This window comes from Peromyscus maniculatus, chromosome 2, assembly GCF_049852395.1.
Source record: "Peromyscus maniculatus bairdii isolate BWxNUB_F1_BW_parent chromosome 2, HU_Pman_BW_mat_3.1, whole genome shotgun sequence".
NCBI lineage: Eukaryota > Metazoa > Chordata > Mammalia > Rodentia > Cricetidae > Peromyscus > Peromyscus maniculatus.
In genome coordinates, this window is record NC_134853.1 from 169485503 (window position 1) to 169506479 (window position 20977).

The window sequence follows — 20977 nt, forward strand, 5'->3', positions numbered from 1 at the left end:
TGCCTGGGTGGTCTGGGCAGCCGTCTGGAGTCCAGCACACACTGTAGTTGAGAGTGCACAGCTGCCCAGAGCCCATTTCTCTGCTCTCGGGAGAAGCTGGGTAGAGGAGAACCTCATTCTTGCAGCGACTCTCTGAAGATACCAAGGGGACTGCAAGAGAGCGGAGAGAGTCATAGTCAAGGATGAATTGGGGACAGCAGCGGCTCCACTCCAGGTGTCCAGTGGCTCCCGGCACATTTCAGTCATGCCTCTTCATTTCGGCCTAGACATGGCCATAGTTGATGTAGAATGAATGATCTGGTCACACCTCTGCAGTTCATGTTCCGGTCTTTAGAGGACAAGAGGTGTGGAGGGGTGGGTGTTCTGTTCTGTTGGAGAAAGGAATCTTCTTGTTTACATTCAGGTCTGGGTAAAACTGGTTCTGCTCAGAGATGCACCCAGGGCCTCTTCCTGGGGAGAGGGTTGATCACTGCAGAGACTAGGAAGTGAGTTCGACCTGAGGCTCAAACTTAGGGCCTCAGTCCTGGTGGCAAGTGTACATAGCAGCTGAGTCCGCTGGCCCTGTTTATTTTCGAGATGGGTCTTGCTGTTGTGCTCAGCTGACCTTGAACTCCTGGCCTCAAGCGGTCCTCCTCCTTGAGCCTCCGAGGTTGTGGGAGCTCCGGCTGTGTTCTGCCGTGTTCACCCCCACTTTCAGGTTTCCTTGTTTACTTACTAGTTTTTTTGCCATGGGCAGAGGGAGAGGATGCCTTGGACAGTTGAGGGCATTTGTCTGTTCAGAGGGGCGTTTATGCAATGTGATCATTTGACTTTTTGATGGTAAAGAGCATTTTAAATACAGATGCCCCGACGCAGGTTGGTGAAGCTTGAGCATCCTTGACAAGAACACTGCTGCCTGAAGCCAAGCTGCCTCCCTGAAGGGCCGGGCCTGGGTGGCACGTGTCCTAAAGTGATGAAAGGAGCCGCTGCCCCCCAGTTGAGGGAGAGGGCCAAAGATGTTCCTGGAGGAAAAGTGGGCGGCGTTGAGCCTGTGGGATTTAAAAAGAAAAATTAAAAATACCAAAGTGTTGGTGCTGGGAAGAGAATAACAGTCTGCCCGTAGAAAAAGAGGAGGGTGGGCCTGACGGGGAGGCTCCTTCCCACTGCTGTCTTGGTCCTCTGGTCTCAGTGCTCCCTAGAGCCGCATTCCATGCACATAGAAGCATGACACCTAAGTTCATCCCACTCTCCAGTGTCCTGTACTGTGTGTCCCCCAGGTCACCGTGGGTAATGAGTGACCCCATCCCTTTCTGTAGAGCTGACCCTCCTCTGCAATGGCTGTGGTGACTCTTCTGCTTCGAGCTACTCTGGCACATGATGTGTAAATGCATCCTCAGGCTCCGTACCTGGTTGATTCTGCTTCGACCAACAGGCCAGGGTCCTGCCCTGCACTCCAACCCCAGATCCAGCCAGGGTCAGGAGAGGGAGTGACTAGTGACCAGCCTAGTCTATGGAGCATGCTGTTATTGTGGGACTATTGGCCAGGGCATGGTCAACTTCCATCCTGTGCTGTCTCAAGTCTTTGGCTCTGATGGTCCATGGGAGTAGAGGGAAGTTCCCACATTCCCAGAGTGGTCTCATGGAACATGGGTTTCCTTGACTTTGCTGTTAGCTCACTTTTGAGAAAGAGTAATGGTAGTAACTTCGAGGAGGCCTTTGTGAGGTAGGAGGCAGGTGCTTGTGAAAAACTGTCTCGGTAGATGTGACCCCAAAGACAGCAAGTGGGGCCAGCCTTCTCCCTAGCAAAGGGGTTCTGCCAGCCACTTGGGGGCCTCTACCCTCTCAGCCCTGGGCTGCACTCTGGGCCTGCTTCTCTCTGGAACCTGACACTGGATGCTTCTCTCTTGCCTGTACTGGGTACAGCAAGCCCAGGGGCTTCTGCAGGACTTGCTGTCTGCTGCCCCCTCACTTGTCCTGGGCCATGTCTTCATCTAGCCTGCCACTGCCCTTCAGTCCCCTGCTGCTCTCTACACTCCCCACCGGCCTCAGGCCTCCGTGCCCGGCTTTGCACTCCTGCGCCGCCTGCTCTCTCTGGTCCCCCATTCATCTGAGGCCAGTGGCTCCTGTATCCATGGCTCCAGCCCTATCCTCTCCCCTGGACTCTGGCAGCAGCTCTGTCATGGAGCTATGGCCCTTCCCAGCAGTCTCCGTCCTCTGTCTGGCCAGCATTCCTGCAGGTGGCCCTGACTCAGATCCATCCCAGAAAACCTCCGTTTCCTCTCTTGGTCCACCCTTCTGCTCTACTGTCTCATCATGTCAGAATCTGAGCATGTGTACCCTCTTTCCTCCTGGCCCAAGCCCTGGCCGCCGCCTGCACCGGCCTCCTGTTGACCACCCCACCCCTCCACAGGCCCTCCCAACATAACAGCACCATCCTTGCCAACATGAGCCACACCCCGCTTGGGGTTCCTTACTTGACCATTTCTGTCTCTATGAGTTCAGTCATCTCCCCACTGCGGCCAACTGGCCTGCCTGCCACCTCTCCAGAGCTCAGACTCCTGGTGTGCCAGGGCCCTGTACCCCTGGTCGCACAGGCACTACCCCAGCCTCCCTCTGCCCTATTACTGTCCCTAGACAACCGACTCCCTCACATTCCCTGTTAACCAGCACATCACCCCCTTCAGACCCAGGCTGTACATCCTTCTTTTGGCACCACATAAATGAGCCTTTTTTTCCCCCCTCTTCAGCTGGCTCACCTCATATTCATTAGGGTGACCAGGGCAGGTGGCCTCTAACAACAACATTGTCCTGTCCAAAGTGACCGATGCATTTAAATTAGTCTAAAACAGTAGCCTATCTCTGCTCCGGTCCTGAGTCCTTGTAGGAGCCTGCCCTTTCATGGCCTCTAGTTGAGGCTAAGACAGTCCTCTGGCCTACGTCTCCTGGGTCTGGATGTGGATTTATACTGCTGTTGTCTCTCCACCAAGTCCCCAAGGCATTGGGTGACAAATGCACCCTACTGCTTTGACACTGCTCCACTGACCCTTAAGCAGTAGTCGGCTGAGGGAGAGTAGCTACCCTTGCCATCCTGGTCTGTGATGCTCCAACCACAGGCCTCACCACCTGGGACTTTGCCATAGTGTCTTCTTTTTAAAACATTCCACATAAAACATGGCTGGCTGTACAGGACAACTTGCTAGGGGTGGCTATTTCCTTCACCGACGGTCTGCCTTGGTGACAGGAACTTTACCTGCTGAACTGTGTCTGTCTGTTCCTAAAGTTCCCACTTTTGACATTTTGTTACTGTCTTTAGAAATTTGTAGTTGTCTGTGCACTCATTGCCAAAAATAACCTGTATAAACTGCCTTAATTAAGACTCCTGTGCCAGGGATTCCCTGGTCCTGTCCCAGTGCCGCAGGGTGATAGGACCCAGAGGAGCCAGGGTCATGTGGGAGCTCTCACTCACCTGTGTCTCATAATAACCTCTTGTCATCACCAAAGGGTAGGATGCATAAAATAAGATGAAGTTACTATCATTTCCTTAATATAGGAGGCTCTTACCCACGCTCCGTCAGCTGGGGTTAAATTTAGAAATGGGGGCATCTCGGATCCCACCCACAGAGCAGGCGGTGCTGCTCCGGCTCTGAGCTGCTGGCTGCTGCTGTGGGTTTGTAGGCAGGCCCAGCCAGCCAGCCAGCAGGCCTCAGGAAAAGAAAATTAAGCCTTTATTTTTAATCCAGTCAGCATGTTGTCAATACTTAAAGAAAAATCAAAACAAAAATCTGTAAGCAGTTAAATGTTAAGATGCAAAAATATCTCTACCACCCGGTGTTTATCTATGTGTTAGTGGCCAACAAGCCTGGTTCTTTTCCTTCCCATAATTCCTGAAGTGAATGCAGTCTCTAACGACAGCAAATCCTACAATTTTGTTGTCATCTTTTAAAATTACCAATCTTGAGTAGCAGTGACAGCCAATGATGGACTGTATCATTTGCCAAAGTTATATTTTTGATGTTGATACCAGCCACCGTCTGAATGGGAAGCGAGTGAGGAGGCTTTCCCTGGACACCAAGGAGAGGCGCTTTACAGAAAACTTGACACTAGACAGTTGTGTGAAGGCGAGAAAGGGGGGGTGGGATGGTGACTTCCAGGGCAGAAGAAGGGACGTGGCTTCTCTGAAAGAAGCGTCCATCTGGGCTGCACTGACAGCCAGGGCACTTGGGAACCAGGCTGCAGGCTTCTGTTTGATACAGGTTAGCAAACAGCCTCTGCACTGACGTCCTGGTGTGACATGGGCAGTGGTGTTTGTGATGGAGTCCTCGAAGGCTGTGCTGGAAGAGTTAGGCATGCGTTCAGTAATTCCTGTGTGACACATGACAGCCAGCCCTCCTCAGGTAGGGCCTCACACAGCTCTGCTGACTTCAGACTCGCTGTGTAGCTGAGGATGGCCTTGAATTTCTGATGTCCCTGCCTTCACTTCCTGAGTGATGGGTGTCTGGTCTCTGTGGTGCTGAGGATCAAACTCAGGACTTCTTTGGTCCCTCTCTCCCTCTCTCCCTCCCTGCCTTCACTTCCTGAGTGATGGGTGTCTGGTCTCTGTGGTGCTGAGGATCAAACTCAGGACTTCTTTGGTCCCTCCCTCCCTCCCTCCCTCCCTCCCTCCCTCCCTCCCTCCCTCTCTCTCTCTCTCTCTCTCTCTCTCTCTCACACACACACACACACACACACACACACACACACACAAAATTAAAAAATAGAACGTAAAACCTTCAGTCCATGCCTTCTCTTCTCCCTTCCCGGTGGGGAACAGTTGCACGGTCTGAAGTCTGAGTTGAGACCTGCTTGTTTATGCAGTGGTGAGAGAAAACGAGGACGACAAAGACAAACGCAGATCAGAGAGACAAGTGAGGGCGTGGGGATGTTGCTCAGTAGCTAGAGTGTTCCCTTTGATGCACATGTGTGCACTCGTACATGTGAGTGCAGGCCTCTGGAGGTACTTGTGTGCACACGTACACGCGAGTGCAGGCCTCTGGAGGCCAGTGACATCAGATTGATCTAGGGCTGGAGTTATGGGTAGTATGAGCTGTCTGATGTGTGTGCTGAAAACCAAACTCCTGACCTTGGAAGAACAGTTCCTGCTGTTAGCACTGAGCCAGCTCGCCAGCCCCCTGAATATTTTATACTGAAACACGTCACCATTCTTTGTGAGATCAGCTCCCATGATGCTTGTTCTCGCTTGTTAGCAAGCACAGTTCTGGCTGTGTCTAGGAGGCTGTTTCCCCTTTCTGGGTGTTGTGGTCACAGAGATGCCCATGTAAACAACACAGAAGATGGTATTCTTCCACCTAGATTTCGAAGGAAGGCCTGAGGTGCAAGGCAGTGTGTGGTAGGTTAGGATCCTTGCAGCAGCTCTCAGAGCCGCACGTGAAGCCATGGGGCTGAAGCCTGTTTCACTGGAGACCTCGGGGTGTTAGAGAGGCTAATACAATGGAAAGTCTGTGGAAGAAAGCCCGAAGGGATAACTAGAGCCGGTCCAGGAGAGACCGTGTGGCTACATACAAGATAGACCTCCCATCGGTCCTGTTGGGAACAGAAGTGGACCCTGAGCCATTACATGTTGGGAGTATGTGACTTTCTGGTTTTTACAAGGGTTGACAATTGCCCTGAGTCTCCAGGGAAACTTAACTTTTGGCTTTTGAACCTCATTAGACCTCTTAAAGCTTTGGGGATTCTTGGAAGTCAACTGGATGCATGCATTGAATAATGAGATGGACATGAGTCAGTTATGGGTTAAGGGTAGAATGTTGTTGTTTAGAGTGATATTTTTTGAGTGTCAGGTTAACAAGGAATGGACATCTTGACTTAGGATCTTCAGTGTCTGTTTCTTTATCAGTCTGTTCATATCCAACAGCCATCTCTTGAGCACCAAGATCCAGGATCTGTCTCGGGCCAGGGAAACTGAGGCACAACTCAGATATCCATGTTACACATTATCCAGTGCATTCTTGGGTGCCTTATGGGACCCACATATGGGCCAACATGTCATCTATGAACCAGAAGCTCACCCAACCATGCTTGTTCCTTCCAAAATCTACTGGGGATCACAGCCTTGCACATTAGAACTGTCAGCATTTTAGAGACAATGGCCTCATAGTAGATTTGATGGTAACTAGCTGGCATTTTCGGTAAATGAGGCAAAACTGCATTTAAAAGTGTTTGCATCAGTCTCTTCCATTTTTAACAAGTTGTGCTTGTAAACAAGGGGCCAGTTACAGATATAGTGAGTTCTGTATTTTTGTTTGGTTTCGTTTTTTTGAGACAGGGTCTCTCTATATATCCCTGGCTGTCCTAGAACTCACTCTTTAGACCAGGCTGGCCTCAATCTCAGAGAAATCGGCCTTCCTCTGCCTCCCAGGAGCTGGGATTAAAGGCTGTGCTGTCACCACCCTGTGAATTCTAGATTTTAACACAAACCCTTCCTTCCCCTCTTCTTTACCCCTCCCATAATGTAACTGTCTAGAGGCCAGGGAGGGGCTCTGGCCCATGACCCCTCTACACACACAGTAGGCCAGGGAGGTGCTCTGGCCCATGACCCTCTCTACACACACAGTAGGCCAGGGAGGTGCTCTGGCCCATGACCCCTCTACACACACAGTAGGCCAGGGAGGTGCTCTGGGCAATGACCCCTCTACACACACAGTAGGCCAGGGAGGTGCTCTGGCCCATGACCCTCTCTACACACACAGTAGGCCAGGGAGGTGCTCTGGCCCATGACCCCTCTACACACACAGTAGGCCAGGGAGGTGCTCTGGGCAATGACCCCTCTACACACACAGTAGGCCAGGGAGGTGCTCTGGGCCATGACCCCCTCTACACACACAGTAGGCCAGGGAGGGGCTCTGGCCCATGACCCCTCTACACACACAGTAGGCCAGGGAGGTGCTCTGGCCCATGACCCCCTCTACATACACAGTAGGCCAGGGAGGTGCTCTGGCCCATGACCCCTCTACACACACAGTAGGCCAGGGAGGTGCTCTGGGCAATGACCCCCTCTACACACACAGTAGGCCAGGGAGGTGCTCTGGGCCATGACCCCTCTACACACACAGTAGGCCAGGGAGGTGCTCTGGGCCATGACCCCTCTACACACACAGTAGGCCAGGGAGGTGCTCTGGGCCATGACCCCTCTACACACACACAGTAGGCCAGGGAGGTGCTCTGGGCCATGGCCCTCTACACACACAGTAATTTTTCTGCCACCCTACCCTTCACCATGACCTTGAAATCTCTCATCACCCTACCTAAGAATTCCACTTCACTCTTGATCTGGCCAACCACCTTGGAAAGGCAGCATAGCTTGGCCTCGGCAGCCCCCTGAGCAGTGTCTGGACTCAGTTCCTGCTGTGTGTCTGGGACACACAACTCCTTGGGTCTGTGCCCTGATTTGTGAGACAGACAACAATGTGCCTGTCTCCTGGGGCTGCTTTCCAGGGAAGCTCAGCACCCTTGTCTGTATTTGTTGAGAGGTATCCACCGGGGACCAGCTCCCGCGGACAGAGGCCTGGTCGGTCCTGGAGCTGCTTGCTCTCCCACCCGGTCTCTGAGCTCTGCCGAGCTCCAGTGCTTCTGCAGCGTAGCTGGTCCTGAGCATCCAGGTCACGGCGGCTTCGTGGACTCTCCAGGAAGCTTCGATTTCTGCTCCTTTTTGACTTTCTTCTTTGTCAGACAGACTGACTGTCTCCTAAAGAGGACAGCTGTTTTGAAGGCACAGTGCTATGAACCCAGCATCTAAAGAGCGTTGTCCAGTGAGGCCTGTCCCAGTGAGGCCGGCAGCCAGTTCCTAGACTCCTGTCTCTTGGCCATTCTGTGCTTGACTGATGGGTGTGATCTAAACCCACATTCTAATTCTGGGCACATCTTTTCTTCATGTACGCTGTCAGTGTTCTACAGCAAGTGTTCTTGATGTTAACCTGAGCCAAGGGAGCTTCTGTGGCCACCAAGGCCGTTGCTCATGGTATGAGGATGATCTATGGGAAAGCACCTCTGCATGCGCCAGGGCCTCATGCTGATCCTCTTGTGAGTCTGGCCACTGCCCAGCTGTTGTCCCCTCTGGTTTTTGTGGAGAAAATCCAGATGAGCTCAGCCTGTGAGCACCCTCTCTCCATCCTCTCTGAAGTCTTTAGATAAGTGTTTGCACAGAGACCTGCCATGAAGCCATAGCCAAATCAGGAGGTAGTGAGTGGCATGGCCCGGATGTGCCTCCATGTGAGTGGCACCTGGCCAGGGGAGGTTGACCATCTCTGATCCCTGTGCCTACCTGAGCAGAGTGTATGTGGTGCCAGATTTCCCTGACTCCTCCAGAGACATTTTATTTCTTTTTACTTATGTGTTCATCTCCAATCCTAAATTGGCATAGACACACAGGAAATTGGTGTTCAGTTCAACAACAACATGAGGCACATGACTGCAGTAGAGCCTGGACCTCGGGGGTGGGGTGCCTCCCAGTTTTTCTCCTCTCTCTGCCTCTTTAGAAGCCAGCAGATCCGAGCATAGTGAGCACTCTGCTTTCTGAAGTTCCTGATGTCTGTTGGGTGAATCAATGTCACTTTGATGCTTTTGTAGGTTATAATCCCAGAGCTTGGGACACCAAGAGGGGAGAATCTTGAGTCTAAGATCAGTCTGGGTTACATTAGCAAGACCTTGTCTCAAAAAATAAGCAGGCAGGGGACCTACAAAATGGCTCAGTGAGGAAACCACTTGCCCTGCAAGCCCAGTGCACAACCCACATAAAATGTGTGCTGTGGTACGCACGCACGCACGCACACACAGAGAGAGAGAGAGACAGAGACAGAGACAGAGACAGAGACAGAGACAGAGATGTGCCTGCTTAAATAAATAAAAATGGGGGGCTGGAGAGATGGCTCAGTGGTTAAGAGCACTGGTTACTCTTCCAAAGGTCCTGAGTTCAATTCCCAGCAACCATATGGTGGCTCACAACCATCTATAATGAGATCTGGTGCCCTCTTCTGGCCTGCAGGCATACATGTAGGCAGAACACTGTATACATAATAAATAAATAAAATAAATAAAAAATAAAAACTATTATAATAACTAGGCAGGCAGTGTGCTGCTGTTTCCTTTGGCTCTACACCAAGGAACTAGATTGCTGCATTGTGCAGTAGTTATGTTTCCAGTGTTTTGAGGACCCACTATACTGTTTTCCACAGTGGGTCGACCAGTGTTACATTTCCACTGTGCTATATTTTTAATAATTGTGTGTTAAACAGTTTCCCAGTATAATATGACATTTGCTGTTGTGCATCACGTTGATGCTCAAAGAGTTTGGCTCTTGGAACATTTCAGTTTCAGATTCTGATTGGAAACATTTAATTCCCTCTAGAAGAGAAGCCCTGTGCCCCCTGGCAGTCACTCATTACCCTCTGGTCTGCCATCGCTAGGGACCCTTGAGTCTCCTCCTACAGCACAAGAGCCTCTTACTGAATGTGGCCCTCGGCGTCTGTCTGTCTGTCTGTCTCACTTCCCTCTGCCTATCTTCAGGTTCACCCGTGTTAGTGTGGGTGTGTAGGCCACATCTTCGTCACTTGGTGGGCATTTGTGTTGTCCCTTGCTGGCTGTGAGGAGTGAGACTGCCAGTGAATTTGCATCTCTGGGGCATCTCTGTCCCTGGGTGTGGAACACTTGAAGTACACTGTTGCTTTCTACAAATTCCAGACATTTCCCAGAAACTGCCCCTTCTCTGGCAATGCCAGGCAGCGGTGGCACATGCCTTTAATCCCAGCACTCGGGAAGCAGATGCTGGTGGATCTCTGAGTTCCAGGCCAGCCTGGTCTACAGAGCGAGTTCCAGGGCAGCCAGGGTTAGCACAGAGAAACCCTGTCTCTAAGTAAATAGGAAGGATTGGTGATTCTGAGCTGCCCTTGCCTTGTGTTATCTGATTTTGTCCTTACTGTTTTGAGACAGGACAGGATGGCCTCAAACTCAAGATTCTCCTGCCTCAGCCTCTTGAGTATATGGGTCACTGAGTGTGTCACCTTACTATCTAACCAGCTGATGTTTTGACCGATGTCCTCCCAGGGGACATTGTTCTGAACTTTGCCTGGCAGTGAGGTTTGTGGAGAACTTTGTCACTTGCCCAGAATGTCACCTGCGGCCATTTTCAGATGCTCCTGAGGAAGTCACAGCATGCCCCACCCCCGCCCCAGCTGACTGCAGCCCTTGCTGGTGTGGGTGGGAGGACTGTGTCCAGGGTGTGAGCGTGCTCTCTTCCTCCAGTCTCACCAGCCGGGTCCCCTCTTCTGTGCAGGTGTCACCATGAAGCTCATGGATGAGGTGGCTGGGATTGTGGCTGCACGCCACTGCAAGACCAACATCGTCACAGCTTCCGTGGATGCAATCAATTTTCACGACAAGATCCGAAAAGGTAAGCGCTCTCCCCGTGAGAAGGGGGCGGTAGCACTCTAGGGTCCAGGGTGCTTGGGCCCTGGAGCTGTTTCCCTCTGTGCTCACACCTGGTGCCTGCCTGTGTGCACAAGGAACAGGAAGACACAACTGTGCTTTGTCCTTCACACACATCCGTGAGGCCGCTGTTTATTGATCTGATTTCAGCTGGAAACTCTGAACTCGGGCATTAGGAGCCCTGGGATGCCCTCGATTCAACAGCTGCCACCAAACCTTGTAGGTTTCCCTCTTGTGGAGTAAGAGGTGACCCATGGCAGGATGAACAGTGGTGGCGGGACAGTGCTGAGGCGCCTCAGGCGCTCTGTCCCTGGCCTGCCCTGCTCACCCTCCTTGAGGGGTTTCACGGACAGAGATGGAATTGTGCAGCTGTAGCCGGTGGGGCAGGGTGGGGCAGGTTCGTCAGTGCCTCCGCCTCGTCGTTTCAGGCAGACGGCGAGCCCAAAGTGGGGCCTTGGCCCTGGGATGCTGCGCTGTGAGAGAGCTCATGCAAGGGGCAGTGGATGAGGCCAGGCCTTGCTACAGATTGCTGATTACAGACTAGGAGCCATACAGGTTAGCCACTTCACTGCCTTGCACTCCTGGTGCTGAGGCCAGAGCCTTGTGACCGTGGGTGCTCCCCAGCACCTGGTAGGGGGTGCTACGTGGTGGAAGGAAGCACTCTGAGACAGGGCAGATGCAAGACTACCCCTTTGCCATACTGAGTAAGTAGGCTTTCCTGCTGTGGATGCGGGGCTGTCGGTAAGGACAGCCAGCGGTGACGGTAACGTGGCTCCCTCTGCTTCCAGGAATCTGTCTTGATTGACAGGTATTTGCCGCCAACACAGTAGTATCGTTTTAACAGGTGCTGGTGACAAGTGGCTCTTGTCACTTTAACTTGCTGCTCGGGGCCTTGTGTGTCAGAAGCCTTGAATGCTGTGATCCTTGTAGCTCATTCCGTGAGCCTTTCGGGAAGGGAGAGTCCTGAGTGTCCTTTTTCTAGAGTTCCTGCCTGGTGACACACGGCTGCTCAGCACTCCATTGTTGAATATAAACCCAGACCCACTGTGGAGAGCAGGCTCGTGTGTCACAGAACTGGTCCCGCTCAGCCATCCCTCAGTGGCCCTAGAACAGTGAAAAAGCATCCTGGAGGATGCTTTCCTCCAGGTCCACCCAGCAATAGACATATCAATAAAGCCTTGAGTCAGAAAGCCCTTAAAGGGACCACACTCTGTTCTCAGAAGGAAGGCACCAGAGCAGGACCCCCAGATTCTTCACTGTTGGCCTCCTGCATGGCCAGGAGCCTGGCAGGGGCTGTTCAAGAGGCAGTGGATCTGGAGTGGAGGAATGGCCGAGAATCAGCAGCTTGTCTAGGGTCACTTATGCCACCAGAGGATGTGGGGCTGCATTATCTGCAGCAAATGTCCTTGACAGGGGTCTGACACACTGCTCTGCATTGGCTTCCTCAGAGGGCCGGGCTGGGGCTGGGGCTGGAGGCTTTGCACAGAACCTCTGGGATGTCCTGGTCTTTGTCGATAAAACAGTGTGGTAGTGCACATCTTTAATCCCCGCACTTGGGAGTTCAAGACCAGCTTAATCTGCAAAGTGAGTTCCCAGCCACTCAGGGTTGCATAGTGAGACCCTGTCTTTAATTTAAAAAAGAAAAGTCTGTCATGTGAGGGCCCTTCTCTGGAGCCCCTCCCTCGGTGGCTGCTGCAACCTTGTCTTTGTCCTTGTACCGTTACAGCCCTCTGGCCTAGAGACTTCGGAGAGAGACATTTGGCTCCTCTCAGGGAGTGGCAGATTACGGCTGCTTGCTGAAATGGCGTCTTGCTTGGGGTTTGCAGGAATTGAGGCAATAATAAAATAACAGTTATAGAGTCTGGCCTGCTTCTGTGCCAGCGTCCTTAGGCTTTTACACACTGTCACCTTGCTTGTTGTTTCTAACTAGATGTCCCCTGTGAGGTCCCCGTGTGTTGTCCTTTTACACAGGAGCCATCCTGGGTGTGTCTAGGGGGGAGGGTCCCTCTTCAGGTGGCACAGGCTGTGTCTTCCTCACAATGTGGTTGTGACATTCCATCTCTGGTTCCTCAGGACCGAGGCCCCTGCTTCTTCAGACCAGTGCACTCTGCTCTTCACCAGAGGCGCGGGGCTGGCAAGTCCCTCCTGCCTCTGGGGTTGTGGTGATGCAGTCCAAGTGTGTCAGCCGTCATGAGGAGGGCAGGGCTGACAGGCCGGTTCTGATCAAGCTGCTGAGGTCACTTTAGCCCGAGGCTGTGGCACCTCTTGGGCCACCGTCCGTCCGTGTGCTTGCCTTTGCCTTACACCTCAGCTCTGGCATGGAGGAGGCCACAGGGGACAGTTTTGCCACCTCCACAGAAGAGGTGTGACATGCATCAGTGTGTACAGGATAAGGCAGCGTCTACAGAGCCCTGGGAACCTTGCCTACAAGATGGGCCTGGCACACGTAGACTCTGTTAGCTCCCTGGGGCTGCGGCGTCTGATGAGCACAGACTGGGATACTTAAAATGACAGAAACGAATTCTCTCCTGATTTTGGAGGCTAACATCTGAGTCCAAGATGTCATCAGAGCCGCACACCCTCGGAGAACCATACTGCCTCCTCTGGCTCCCTGTGTCCTTGGCCACGCACCATCTTGTGGGTCTGTCTCTCAGAAGATTTTCTGTCACTTAATAGGATGTCCATCAGAAAGTTTTAGCAACAGCTTTACGTGGTCACAGTACTGTCCCCAGAAGGTCAGAAGAGAATGTGTGAGTTTGAGAACAACAGGATATGTGCTAAAATGCAGTTAGCTGCATCCGGATTTATAAATGCAGGCTGAGTTTTCAGAGCCAGACCTTCCATGTGGCTACTCGGGCTACTAGTTGCCTCTGCTCTTGGTAGACTAGCCAACTTGCTGTTTACGAACTTGGTTCTTTGAGGATAACTCTGCACTCATACTGAGAACAGAGAGGACACACTCCATCCCCCCATGGCTCACAGCCTCCGTGGCCACCTGCGACACCCGCTGTTCTGGCCGCTCAGTCTGGCCTCCTGGTATACCAAGGCCAGCTGCGGCCTGTGCACACTGAAGGTGTGGGTTGAGTTAACTCTCCAGTGGCTCCATCCACACCCTAGAGTGGTGTCCAGCCCTGTGTCACAGACCCCTCCTGTGTCACTAGCCCCTTGCCCAGTAAGAAATGAGAAGGCCAGAGATCCAGCTCCTTAAGCAGTGTTGGCCCAGCAAGAGCATCTCAGGCTTCTCCATGCCAGTGTCATGGATGTTGGGGACAGTAGGAGCCACGAGCCGTGACAAGCCCATGCCTCCTCTTAGAGGACCTGCTATGACCATGCCGAGGTCAGTGAGCACACATTGGACAGCACACAGCATGGAAGCCTGACATGGATAGCAATGCCTTTGCTCAGTACAAACAAGAAGCCTCAACCACATGAGCATAATGTATCCCATGGGTTACTGTCTCCCTTCCCTCCTCAGTTGAGACATAAATTCCAACCAGTCTCCTTGAAGAGATGGCTTTTGGCAGTGCAGTTTTCTTGTAGATAACCAGTCTTCCAGAAGGACCCTCCCAGAGGCTGCAGTTTAATGTCACCACAGTTCACTGTTCTGTGCACTTGAGACAGTTCTGTGCCCTGGCTCTCTGGTGCACAAAACACGGAGCTCTTTGTAAACTTCCGAGTGCTTAGCAGGTCTCAGGCTTGGTAACAGCTATTTTTCTTTATTAGTTAGTTTTCGTTTCCAATCCCTGGCATACAGTTGTAATCTAGCTGCTGCTGCCTGGAGAGTGATGTTGTCTTCAGGGGAGTCAGCTGGGAGCCAGCCTTGTGGGGTACGCTCTCCAGGTGGGCTATCAGCGCCTTCAAAGCAGGCAGTTCAAAGCTCAGCCCACTTGATGCATTTGCCCTGGACATTGCTGGCTTCAGGGTCAGGCCCATGCTGAGTGCCTTCCCATGAGCTTCTACAGTTTGTTATCTCAGGGTTCTAATCTTTAACTTGAGAGGTTAAGGAAGCTGCAGCCCATAGCCACTGGGGCTCAGGCGTATTTTGGTGACCCCTTGCAGGACACAGCCAGGTATCCAGGGCACAGAACAGCAGCTGCAAGGTGGATATGGGTGAGGGGTGCTACATGTGATCTTCATAGGTCAAATGCAACATCATCTACCTTTGATGTTCACCTTGGATGTGATCTGACTTCAGCTGCTTCTCACATCTGAATAGGAACTTCTCTCTTCTGAGGCTTTGTGCAGTGAGTGGTTTAGCCTAAGAAAAACATTGCTCTGTTGTGCCCTCATCAGCCTTTACCAGGGTCCTTTTCCTGTTGAGTTTGGAGAGCATCAGGGGTGGATAGTTGAGTCTCCTGTCTCCAGCAGCTCCCTACACTCCATTCTATTGGCTTTGCTTAAAAAACAAAACAAAACTACAAAAAAAAAAACAAACCTTTTTTATAGTTTAAAACACACACACACACACACACACACACACACACACACACACACACACACGTTTTGCCTGCATGTATGTGTGTGCATCGTATGTGTGTCTGGTGTTTGCAGACTGGAACTAGAGTTTGGATGGTCGTGAGCCACCATGTGGGTACTGGGAATTGAATCAGGTTCTCTGTAAGAGCGACAGGTGCTCTAAACTACTAACCATCTCTCCAGCCCCTGAGCTTTAACTGCTGTGCTACCCACAAAATAGTCCCCGTCCACACATGACTATTCAGAGTAAAATTAAAATGAAAACTAAAGCTGGGCATAGTGGGATGTGCTTATAGTCCCAGTGTAGCCTGGCCAACACAATGAGGCCATTCCAGAAAGGCAGGAAGACGGAAGTCCAAGGCAGCCTGGGCTGTGCTGTGAAACCTTGTCTAAGGAAGAAAGGCCAGAAGGGGGACGGCAGGAAAGGAAGAGAAGGGGCAGAGAGAGAGAAGGGATGAAAAGTGCCGATCCCCAGTTATCCTCAGCCATCTGAAGTGCCAGAGCCCTGTAACGGTGGTGCAGGGCAGTGCAGATGTAGACTGTTTCATTATATAGCACACTATGTCCAGCCTTTCGGTTCCAGATACCTGTAACTTTGAGCATGGGTGGCCCAGGTGTCATGTGCTGGCATGAGCTGTGGTGTTTGCTTACCCACCAGGCCACCACCCTAGGCAGAGGGACAGAACTGCAGGAGCTGTTGGCACTGGGGCTGACCTGCTCCTCCACCGGCTTTAGTATGTCTGCACTGATGTGTCCGAGACTTCTTCGGTGTAGTGCCGTGTTCACAGTCTGGGTGTTGAGGGCTCTTTGCTAACAAGTGTGCCAACACCTGTCCATAACCACAGGGGTCACGTGACCCTAGACTCTCCCATTCTTCCTTCACTTCACCCCGTGTACCTGGACATTCTGGGGACTTAGAGAAGGGTGGAGCGTGAAGAAGGGCCCTGCTTCCCCCTGGGGAGAGGCAGGTGGGTAAGGTTGGGAGATTCCAGGGCAGCCATTCAAAGGATGGCCTTGGAGTTGAGGAAGGAAGTGGAAGGAAGCATTGGCTAGCAGTGTTTTGGTGGAGGCCAGTGCCGTGCTTCTGAGCCACTCAGTTCAGGCCTGTGCAGTGTCTCCTCCAGGGTAATGGCGGGGTCTCGGGCTCCCCTGGGCTCGGGGCCTGCAGGGTGCTAGGTCTCTGTGGTCAACTGCCATGTTTAAAACCCTTCCATAGCCCTTGTGGGTCTGTATGCTTACTCACCACATAATGGGAACCCCTGCTTTGCCCTTAGGCATTCCAGACTGGGGGACAGGTAGGTGTTAGTCAGATCTGCAGTGGAACATAAAGGCTAATTGAAGGAGTGCCGTGGAGGAGGTGGGCTGGTCTTGGCAGCATCCCTGGAGGAGAGGCGCAGGGTGAGCTAGGCAGCCGTTATAGGAAGTGTGTGGGATGGGGAGGCCGGGATGGGGAGGCCATCATGGAGTATGGACCACTTGTTAGCTGCCTCTCCTCACCTAGTTGGATCTGGTTCCCCAGGCAGACTTTGACACTGCAGGGACTCGGGTGCTCTGTGCCTCCCCTGTCAGCAGAGCTGAGGATTTTTGACATGGAGTCTCAGTTTGATCCTGTTCTCCCAGTGGCCCAGTCAGGTGCCAGCTCCGTGGTGGATTCCTGGATCTGTGGAGATTCCCGGAGGCTGTGTGTGGTGTGGTGATGCAGTGTTCTTGTGAGTGAAAAAGCCCAGACTTGGGGTGTTCATCGTGTCGCATGACACCCCTGGCTCTCCAGACCCTTCCAGCTGCTGGTCTTCTGGTCCAGTTCTCAGAACCAGCCACTTGTGACTTAAACTTGGAGTCAGAAGCTTTGGGCTTCCAACTCAGACATTAACACCATGAGCAGCCAGGGTTTGGCTGTGACCCATGGCAGGAAATGGGTTTTGTGATTGACAGCAGAAGGACACACTTCCTGTTGTCTGGAATTCACAGTGTGTTTGGAGACCCTGGAATTGGCCTCTCAGACGGTGTGCAATAGGTGGTACTTCACACAGTGGCCCTCACGCACCTTGGACTTGGGGGAAATCTTGCCCGCCTTCTCTTTCCCACGTCTCACCTTATAGCCCAGCTCTCAGTGGCATTTAGGAGAGGACAGAGGCATGGTAAGGCCTGGGGGACTAGTCTAAGCTTCTGGACCCTGAGCTGTGACAGTCCCAGGGTGTGGCACAGGTGTGTTCACCTGTCAGATGCTTGCATGTGACTGAGCACTACAGCTCGCACCAGGCCACCTGTTGCTGACCACCTGGCTCCTTCCTTCCCTCCCAGAAATGGCCATGTCCTGCACTGAAGCGCCCTGTGTAAGTATGAAGTTGAATGTGGAATGGAGCTTTCTGGAACTTCTCAGTGGAAAGCCCCGCTGCCTCCACTGTCTTTCTCTCTGGCTGTCTCAGTGTGTCCTGCAGGGCCTGTCTTGAAGCTAGGCTGCTAGATATGTGTTGTAGGGCCCTGCAGCCAGCACTGGTCCCTCCTGAGAAGGCCCTGTGACCCACATGCCCTGGCCCAGAAGACTGCTGGAGCTGGGAGGAGGAGTCTGGTCACACATAAGTCAGAAGTGGCAGCAGCCAGGAGCCAGCTTTTCCCCAAATCCTCCACAGGCCAACACACCTGTGGCCAAACCCGTCATGGCTGGGAAAGATGACCCTTGGCAAGCACTAGACCCGGCACTGGGTCTTCGGCCTTTTCTTTCACAGTTCCCTGAAGGTCAAGTTCCTGGGTGTCCATTTGTAAGAGCAGAACTGAGCACCCTGAGACTAGAAACTGCCCAGGGTTGAGAAGGACAAGGTCCGGCAGTGGAGGGGTCTGTGTGGAAGGGTGGGTGGTGGCAGGGAGAGGCATCAAGCCCGGAAGCAGAAGGCCAGGCTGAAGTACTGTGTGGTATTATGCACTGTATGGTAGTGTGCTCTGGCGTAGAGTTGAGAGGGGTCACTGAGGTCATGACCACCTGGATACTATCCTGACATGACATCCAGCAAGCAGCTCAGAGGATGAAACTTCAGCAAACCTGACAGTCACATGACCCCACCAAAAACTTGACGCCAAGGCTTGTGTCAAGCCAACATAAGATTGTAAGCCTCTGGGGTATTCTTCTCTGGTGCTCAGAGCATCGCAGTGGGTAACTGTGTGGCCTGGAGGACAGGGAAGGCGGCAGGACTGAGCAGGCTCACCCACAGCCCGGCTGAAGCTGCCGCTCCTGGCCTGTGTCAGTGGGGCTGGACCCAATGGCGGCCAGAAGTGCAGGAGACAGATGACTCACATTGACTAATAATGGCGCACACTAATAGTTTGTTGTCGTGGTGTCGTAGTAGCTGCTGCTGCCTGTGCTGCCTAACCCAGTGTCTTAACTGTCCTCAGTAACATGGGTTCTCGCTGACCTGCCCCTGCCTACTGTGCCCCTGTGGGTAGAGACCAAGCTGGCATCCACTAATGCAGCGGCTCCGTGTCCTCCGCAGGCTGCGTCATCACCATCTCTGGACGTATGACCTTCACGAGCAATAAGTCCATGGAAATTGAGGTCCTGGTGGACGCCGACCCTGTGGTGGACAACTCACAGAAGCGGTACCGGGCCGCCAGTGCCTTCTTCACCTATGTGTCCCTGAACCAGGATGGCAAGCCACTGCCTGTACCTCAGCTTGTGGTAAGTGTCCTCGGGAGCACTGTCCTGTCCTAACCAGGGCAGGGCCCAGGCCTGTGTCATGGGCTGTGCTCAGGTCTGGTGAAGTCCCGCGAAGAGGTACCTTGTAAGCTGCAGGCTGTAGGGTGGGCAGATGGGTCAGACCTCTCTGAGCTCATCACTGTGCCTGGCACAGTGCCCGGGGCTCTTGGCATTGTGTACATTGTGCCAGAGTGGGGTCTTAGAAACATCTCAAGCTTTGTGTTCTCCAGCTTATCGGGGGGCCTGGGGGGTCTGAGGGGTGCACCCTCTCAACAGGACTGGCGTTTTGTGTCACCTGATGAAAAGCAAGCTTCAGTTGTACACTATTAGTGAGTGGCTCATGCAGATGAGGAGAGGGGTAGCCAGCCCACCGATGAACTGTGTGATCTTAGGCATGTACCTTCTGTGTAGTGGGGACAACCATAGTATGTGTCACATGAGGTAGGTAAGAACCTGAGTCTGTCCTTGATGGCCTGACACGTCCACAACTTTCTGGAGCCCTCGTCCCGGACGGTCATCAGGTGAACAAGGAGGTGGCTGGGAGCATCAAGGGCGGGGAGTGGGGACACTTGGGAGTGCCGATCAGCAGCTACAGGGTTAATAAGTTCCTTCACAAGGAAGGCTTTGACCAGATGCCTGCGGGTGGGAAGCAGGGAGGAACCATCTCAGGAGGCTGTGGCAAGGCAGGGACATTCAGGAGCAGAAGGCAGGAGCTGATAAAAAAAACAACCCAGGCCTAGGACCAAGTTCTTTCTGTCCCGTGAGGGCTTGGGGTCTCCAGGACTACTCACATGGGCACAAGATGAGGCGGCTTTAGTGCTGGGTGGGTGTTCTGCGTCTTGACAGGGCTCGTCTGTGAGTAGAGAAGGCAGATGCTGCTGTGGGCGTGGTCACAGACCCCTGCACGGAACCTTGAGTCCTCCTTCCCAGCTGCAGGGTCAAGTGCATCCTGTAGCACCCTTTGGGGTTCCCAGGATGGTAAAAGCCCAGGGTGGGCCCTGGAAGATAGGCCTGGCTTTTTACCCATGTGCCCTACTTCTGTGGAATCCAACCCCAGAGGTAGAGTCTGGGGACCGGGCCCATGACCTCCACTGAACCAGTGGAGAGCTGCATCCTGGGCAGCATAGGAGCTGTACTGACCCAAAGAGAGGAGGCACCAGGACAGGCAGGACCAGGCCGAGAGTGTGGGAGATTCTGCTCTTGATGGTGTCCTGTGGGTCCAGGCACTCTACACTTGTTGAAGACACTCTTGGCCCTTCACTGAGGTGTGCTGGGGCCCACTGATGTGGGTGAGAGCAGCTGGCAAGGGCAAAGGGAAAGATTCTGGAGACAGACTCTCTGGGCTTGGGTGTGCTTGGGAACCAGCCACACAGCCCAAGTCCTGGCCCTCGGTACACACACGTATACTGCACACAGCTACATGAGTGTGTGCACTGCCCCCCTGCTCCCGCCTGTCCCCTACCCCCATTGCTAGCCATCTTCAAGCTCTTGACTATTTTTAGCTCCCTCCCCAGGGCCCTGCTGACATGGAATGCAGCCGCCACACGCGTTTGCTTCTGTGGAGGTGTCTCCTGCTGCGGGGAGGGCTTGTGTGCCAGGGTCCCTGCAGCTGCTGTCATGCCCAGGCTGACTGCTGTAGCATAGGCCAGCCTGGGCTGGAAGCGTGGCCCACACCTTCTGCCACCCATCCTCCCTGTGGTGGTGCCCTCTGACCTTGGGGTGGGAATGAGACCCAGGCTTCTGACTAGAACTGTGATAGTGGCCAGGGGGAAGGCCTTGTGGGAGAGCCGCCCTGGTGGTTCAGGATCTGTGGCTTCCTCCTCGGCACCCAGTGTCTGCCTCTACTGTGTGTGTGTGTGTGTGTGTTTTTTTTTTTTTCTCCCTTTTTGGCCAAGGTAGGGGAAGTTCTTTGAGAAAGGTAAGAACCATATAGAGTTGGTGTTGAGGATATCTCTGGCCCCTTGTATGGGCAGCGCTTGCCCCAGTTAGAGTGCCCCATCCAAGGACTCCCCCCGCCCCCAAAAGATGCACTCTGTAAACCAGAGAATGCCCAACCTGCCTCTAAGGAGGGAGGGGGCACACAAAGCAGATTTGATTCATATGTTCTCAGAAAATCTGAATTCAACTCCAGAACCAGCTGCTCCATCACAGGATGTCCTAGCTCCTGCTGGATACACCTAATGCCTGGCAGCGTATACCTAATGAATGGCACACTGGCAGGCAGGACCAGACCCTGCCTTAGTCAGCAGCCCTAAGGTGATGAGAACATGTGATACAGGTTCAAATGGAGACGGTGACGATATAAGGTTGTGGCCAACTTTTTTCTCCTTCCAAATGAGGCCTGCTCATAGCCAGAGG

General features: G+C 53.1%; 1 protein-coding gene across 5 annotated transcripts in view; it reads left to right on the forward strand.

Moving 5' to 3' along the window:
- Acot7 (acyl-CoA thioesterase 7) overlaps positions 1-20977 on the forward strand; it is a 96746-nt gene that overhangs the window by 66448 nt on the left and 9321 nt on the right. For 3 of the 5 annotated variants that reach the window (XM_076565742.1, XM_006993786.4, XM_006993785.4), the window contains exons 7-8: positions 10304-10420; positions 18417-18601. In XM_076565742.1, the coding sequence (XP_076421857.1) occupies positions 10304-10420; positions 18417-18601 (302 nt within the window). Of the gene's footprint in view, positions 1-10303; positions 10421-17232; positions 18602-20977 lie in introns of those variants that run through there. The other 2 variants (XM_076565743.1, XM_076565741.1) reach the window with 2 other exon arrangements.